Here is a 7,141-nt window from a genome sequence, read left to right on the forward strand (position 1 = left end):
ATTGTTTATTTTCTATTCATTAAATGGTGGTCCAAAGTTACCAAGAGAATATATTAGGCAGTCAGGAGCCAAATTTACATCAGCATTTATTTCTTGTTCAAAGTCTTACAGTACAGACTCTGAAGTCTTCACATTATTGACTATTCTGATGTAAATATATACATTGTAATATTTGGCATGAGGATGACTATCCCTGTCCTCTTTAGCAGTATTTTTGGGTAGTGAGACTTAAAAAGCCCTAAGTAGTAGCTGAATTGTTATTGTTATTTCACAGGTCTGAAATGATGGATGGTGTGGTGACAGCCCGAGACACAACAATGACCTTCTCTTGCTTCGTAATGTATGACATGTTCAATGCTATGTCATGTCGCTCTGAAGGCAAGTCAGTCCTGGAGATTGGCCTCACAAGCAACTGGTACTTATTTATAGCTTTAACAGCTACCATAGGCTGTCTGCTTGGTGTGGTCTACTTGCCTTTTCTCCAGTGGGTGTTCCAGACAGAGGGCCTGCATATCACTGACTGGATCTACCTCCTGTGTCTGACCTCCACCGTGCTACTGGTGTCTGAGCTGAGGAAGTTCCTGGACCGCCGGCAGGAATACTCTAAGGGCATCCTCAAGAAAGGCTTTTGGGTGTCAAAAAAATCAGCCAAGGCAAACTGGATGGATGCTGTGTAGTATCCTTGACTTTTTTTTTTGCCTTTTTTTTTTTTTTTTTTAATGCTGACATCAGTAGAGACCCTTTTTGCAACAACAGATATGATCAAGGTATGAAGTGAACATGAACCAGAGATTTGGCAGGTCATTTTGGCTTGCATGATGTAATTTTTTTAAATGTTTATATTCAACTTTACATTTTCTGCCATAGAAATCTGTACTGAGGTTTCAGTACTAGTCATTTAATCTTTATATTATTTATAGAATGATTCCTAAATATAGACTCTTTAATTGATATGTGATATGCATAAGTTTGAACTAACATAAGCATCAAGAAGATATTTCATGATTCTTCTGTGCTGCAAGCTTAACTATTTTTTCATATAATGTTGAGATATTCAATTTCTTTCCTAGTGATCTGAAAAGTTAATTATTGAGAACAGCGAAGAGATGGCCATAAATCTTAATAGATTAGTTTTTCTTTCTTGTTAACACTTGTTTATTTGCTTGATTTTGAGGTATTATTTACGGAAAAGATATAGTCTATGAAAGGGTTCATATCCTTCTTTTAAATTAGTATGTCTGTCAGTGACATCGGAAAGGAGGGAGAAACTTCTGTTTAAAACTGAATCTGTTTTTATATTATTTTTAAGTTGCTTGATGGAAGAGACATATCTTACTAAATCCTTTTGTGTATATGTTTATATTTTTAGTTATCATTACGGGTATGTTTCCACTCTGTCCCTGTGTTAGACTTTTAATGAGGATTTAGGACATGATTTTGTAAATATCTTCACTGCTAGGCCTCCTTTTACCTTTATTTGATTAGCCATAGGATGAACAACCATGAAGACAAAGTTATTTACTCAAGAGTTCAGAAAAAGATCAGAGAAGCAGTGATAATATATATACTCAGCTCCACATATTAGTTTGATGGTTCATAAATATTTTTATTCATAAAACTGAAAAGGGTCACTATATCCATGGTTTGTAAAGAAACTTCAATTCGATTGGATTAATTTTCAGCTAATTATGAATGGGCTGTTTGGTATACTATGGCTTGGAAATTTTTTGAACCTCTCAAGTGTACTTTTAGGGGGGGAGAAGTTTTTTATTTTTTATTTAGGAACTGTCAAATTCTACAGAAATGTCAACCATATGTACATAAACCATCTCACACCTAATTGTATTTGGCTTGGCTGCACTTTTCAACAGCAAGTAAAAGTAAATGCACCATTGTCGTAACTATTAATAGACCTTTTTGGATTCAAGCATCTTTTACTGTCATTGAGCGAAATAGGTAGGTATATATATATAAACTACATTAAGGATTTATAAAGCATATCTCAAAACAGTAAAAAATAGGGAAAGAGAAAGCTCTATGTTCCTCGTAACTTGAATAATAAGCAAGATTGGTTGTGTTAATATTGTCTTGTATTTGGCATCTTCCCTATTTTTGACCTGTGATTATTAAGACACATTTCATCACACTATATTATGTCTCCCTTAAGATTTATATTTGCTATGCATTTTTATAATAATCTAATAGCTAAATGTGATCTGAACTTATGTATAATAATATTTGCTTTTTATTTGCATTTCTTATAATACATAGCAGAGGTTACCAGTTCACATGTCTTTTTTTTCTATGTTTAGAGGTTGATTACAAGGTTTTAATACCTATTTTATAATTTTATGTGATGAAAAAAAACATTTTAAATTTTGCTTGGCATAGATTTATGAATTCCATAGCAAAGCAACTTTCATAGATAATGATAGACTTTTATTGTTACATACGTATGCACACATGTACCTTTACACACACACACAGATGCAGTGACACCTGACAGATTGGATATATGTAGATGAAGCCTCTCTGATGCCCAACTTTTTTTTTTCTCTCTCTCTCCAAAAAAAGACATGAAAAGTATATATGACAGAATACTAGCCCATCAGCATATTTAAAAAAATCATGTAGCATATCAGATACATATGTAAGCTGCACTCATTTTTTGATGTTTGTCAAGCTAACTTCAAATTCATGCAGCATATCATTTTGTCTAGATATATGCGTATGCTACACTCACTTCTGTTGATGTTTGTTAGGCTGACATCAAATACTTTTTTTCAAGATAAGAGATTTACCTCTGAAAATGAAGTACTGCATACCTGTGTGTGTGTGTTCTGTATGTGTGGTCCTGTTTATGGTTATGAATGCCTCTCACAGTAAGCCATATGGTTCTGAAAGAGCATCAACTAGAAAAGTGGTTTCCTGTAATTATGTAAGATTTTTGCACTATCACACTGTCTTAAATAATTTTTATGTACATAAGACAATCAGTAAAGTTGCTCTATTTTTCAAATGTGGTTGTGTTCAGTTACTGATATGGAATACAGGAAGAGTATATTTATTTTGGATTTTTTTTTTTTTTTTAATAATTTAAGGAAGGTTGTCTTCACTATTTTTAAGTAGTATCTTTTTGCATTTCTGTTGTATGTACCGAAATTATTCTGCTGTAAAGCATCCTTAAATCTATTGTGTCCACACTTAAATCTAAATGTATAGCTGCAGCAACTGTGATGGAATAGATGTATTTGTTCTTGGTCATAAGTACCACTCTTGCTTGAATGCTACACTAAGTGTTATACAAACCGCTTGTTCAGGCCTCTCTTAAAATGGTTCTGATGTTTTGTCAAGCAGAACATGGCAATATTTGAGGCTGTTACAGGAAATTGTATGTTTAGCTTTGCCTCATAGGAGTCCATTTTTAAGGTCCCTGGTAATGTTTGGCAACAAGCATTACTGTCTGTATGCATGTGCATTTGAGCTTGTATTTGCATTTGAGCGTGTGTGCATTAGAGTGTGTGTTTGAGTGTGAGTGTGTGTTTGAGTGTGAGTGTGTGTGTGTGTGTTTGAGTGTGTGTGTGTGTGTGTGTGTGTTTGAGTGTGAGTGTGAGTGTGAGTGTGTGTGTGTGTGTGTGTGTGTGAGTGTGAGTGTGTGTGTGTGTGTGTGTGTGTGTGTGTGTGTGTGTGTTTGAGTGTGAGTGTGTGTGTGTGTGTTGAGTGTGAGTGTGTGTGTGTGTGTGTGTGTGTGTTTGAGTGTGAGTGTGTGTTTGAGTGTGAGTGTGTGTTTGAGTGTGAGTGTGAGTGTGAGTGTGTGTGTGTTTTGTACAGTCATGAACAAAAACTCTTCCAAAATCTCTGTCAAATTGTGGCCCTTTTTCATTACAGTAGGAGGGTTTTGAAGCTTCATTCATGGTATAATTTTGTCCTAGACTGTTCATACATACATGCACATGTACAGAGTAATACATTTTGTACACCTTTTGCAGATAAAAGTTATTGTGTCAATATGAGAACATGTTATAATTTTTTTTTTTTTTTTTGCATTAGTTTTAAAAACATATGACCAAATTTTGGCTGCTGTTTGTTGTTTCTGCTTATGAATTAAGGAACAAGAAAGATGTATCTCAGATATTACTACTATTTAGGAAATGATCACTTAGTTAATTGGGATTAAATTTAAAATTTGATGCAATAGGAAACTGAATATAATTGAAATCCTGTATTTTTTGTTGGTTTGAATAATCTGCCTCTTTCTATCAAGAGAGCTTTTTTCTGCAAACAGCTATTAATAGCTATTAGAACTAATCTTCAACTTCACTAGCAGCTACTAGTTTATAATTCTCTGCTATTTTGGCACCGCTTTCACATAGACAAAACCAAAATGTCATTTCTTTTCAAAACTAATGCAAAAAAGGATCGCTTACATACACATTTCTTGTTCATTATGTCACAATAATGTGCATGTGTACAATTTTTCAATGCCATATATGTTACCTTGTCATATTCTCATGTTACAGTTAAGACTTGCCACTATTTGAATATAAAACTAGTAATGATTCCCATGTTTATGCACCAAAAACGGTTTGTGTCTTGCACATAGTGATGTGTTGTGCTATGAAATTTATTGTTTAAAGTATATGCTGTGTAAATCAACTTTTTGGAGGTTTGTGAAAGGCAGTAGCCAACATGTGAGGGAGAGAACAGTTATTGGTAGGACTTTTTTTTTCATTTATATCTATTGCATACAAAAAAAAACTATGCATCAGAAGTTAGATATATGATAAATATTAGTACTAATGTGAATGGAGGTTTCCATTATGTGAAAAGGTTTATATGTATTCTGCATTCAGATTTCTTTCTTTCAAGAGAAGTTGCTTTGAAATGGTAAAATGGCAGGGTTTTACCAGTCTTTTAAAAGAACTAAAGAATTGCCTGCTTAAAATTTTGTTTCTTTTTTCTACTTTTTTTTTTTTTTCTTCTTTTTTTTCCAACTTTTTTCATTTCTTTTGGTTGTTTCTGTTCTGTTATTTGTTATATTCTGTTGCTCCTTTTCTTTCTGTCAGAAGATTATTTTTTCCTGTATATTTATTTCTTCCATTCTTGTTTCTCTCCTGTTTAAGGCAATTGATATTGAGTTTGTGGTAAGCATTCTGTAGTTTCGCTTATTTTTTAAGGAAATGAAAAGTAGGGTTGATATTTATTTTTGTGTTGATCATGTAATATTGTTCATAATTGCTTGGCAGCTTTTCATGTTCAGTAAGAAATTTTTAGTTTCATAAAGTGATGTATTTCCATTGCCAAGTGACTTCAGTTTTCAAGGAGGCAGGGTTTATTCTGCCTTTTGTCTGTGATGGAAAAGTTTGAGCATGTAAAACTCCTGGAATAAATAATAAATGGGAAGATCTTGTAGTCCCATGTTTTAACCTTTGGACTGGAATATCTGACTTGCATCTGCATGAGATTTATATATATTGTTTTTGTCATTGTTATTAGTAATAGGTTTGAAAATTACAGATTTTTTTTTTCTCTCAGTTTTTAAAAAAAATATGGAAATGAGTGTTTCTGCAGTTGCTTCTGGATTCGGCAAAATTCAAGAAGAGACTGTGCTGTTAGTTTTGTTTTCACCAGAAGTTGAAATATGCAATATTTTTTTGTATGAACAGATTGTATGGTAGACTTTATTTTTTCAGGAGATTTATTTTCTTGTCTCCTTAACATAAATAATAAAAAGAAAGGGACCAAAGTTTGGGTTTTTCTCTGCCCATTTTTTATGAAAATTTTGCTGCTAGCAATTTTTTTCCCTTCAGTTATGAACATTTTGGGTATGTACTGTATAAAGAATAAAGCTTTGATGATTTTCTAAATGAAATAGGATTTATAATCTGAATGTTTCACATATAATATAATACAAATAATTTATCTATTAGTTACCCAGACCAATATATTGTTTTATTCATATTCTCAGGTGTGAATCTTTAAATGGGTTAGCAAAGGCAAAGGTGGCACTAGCAAGGAATGTGTCATCATGGCATCATAAAGAACTTTGTAAAAGAAAAATGAAAGTGGAAAAAAAACACAACATACATAACATAGCCAAAATTACATCTTTATGAGAGACAAAAGACTGAACATTATGTAGTTGCCAGTACATAATGCCATATAGACAATAAGGTCCATTTTTCCAACCTGTTATCCTGATATATATATATATATATATATATATAAATATATATATATATATATAATATATATATTATAATAGAATAATATAATATAATATAAATAATATAATATATGATATAATAAAAATATATATATATATATAATATATATTAATTTAAAAAAAAAAATAAATATAAAATAATATAAAAAATTTTTATAAATAAAAAAATATAATAAAAAAAAAAAATATATAAAAATAAAAAAATAATAAAAAATATAAAAAAAAAAAAAAAATAAATATTATATATAAAAAATATATTATATATAAAATATTATATTATAATAATAAAATTTAAAAAAATATATATATTATATAATTCTATAATATATTATTAAATAATATCTATATAGTATATATAAATATAATATAAAAATAATATATAATTATATAATATTATTTATATATTATTATATAATTAAATATAATATATATAAATAATAATAATAAATATTATAATAATAATATTAAATAAATATTATATATAAGTATATCTATATATAATATAGATCATATATATATATATATATATGATTTATATGATAGATATACTATGATAATATTATAATATATAATTATATATATATATTATAGATATGTATATTAATATATATATATATAGATAATATATATATATATATATATATATATATATATATATATATATAATATTATATATATATATTAATATATATATATATATATTAGATATATAATATTATATAATATATATATATATATTATATATATATATCAATATATATATTATATAGTGTATGTGTGTAATATATATATTATTATATATTATAATTATTATATATATATTATATACATATATAATTATATATATAATATATATATATATATATAATTTTATTATTATATATATATTAATATTTGTATATTAATATTATATAT

General features: G+C 29.0%; 1 protein-coding gene across 4 annotated transcripts in view; it reads left to right on the forward strand.

Annotated features, from left to right (window-relative positions):
- LOC119596913 (calcium-transporting ATPase type 2C member 1-like) overlaps positions 1-2,618 on the forward strand; it is a 30,348-nt gene extending 27,730 nt beyond the window's left edge. For all 4 annotated transcript variants that reach the window (XM_037946276.1, XM_037946277.1, XM_037946274.1 and 1 more), the window contains one exon: positions 275-2,618. In XM_037946276.1, the coding sequence (XP_037802204.1) occupies positions 275-677 (403 nt within the window). In that variant the 3' untranslated portion in view covers positions 678-2,618. The remainder of the gene's footprint in view (positions 1-274) is intronic.
- The last annotated feature ends 4,523 nt before the right edge of the window (positions 2,619-7,141 follow it).

The sequence above is a fragment of the Penaeus monodon genome, chromosome 38 (assembly GCF_015228065.2).
Source record: "Penaeus monodon isolate SGIC_2016 chromosome 38, NSTDA_Pmon_1, whole genome shotgun sequence".
Classification (NCBI taxonomy): domain Eukaryota; kingdom Metazoa; phylum Arthropoda; class Malacostraca; order Decapoda; family Penaeidae; genus Penaeus; species Penaeus monodon.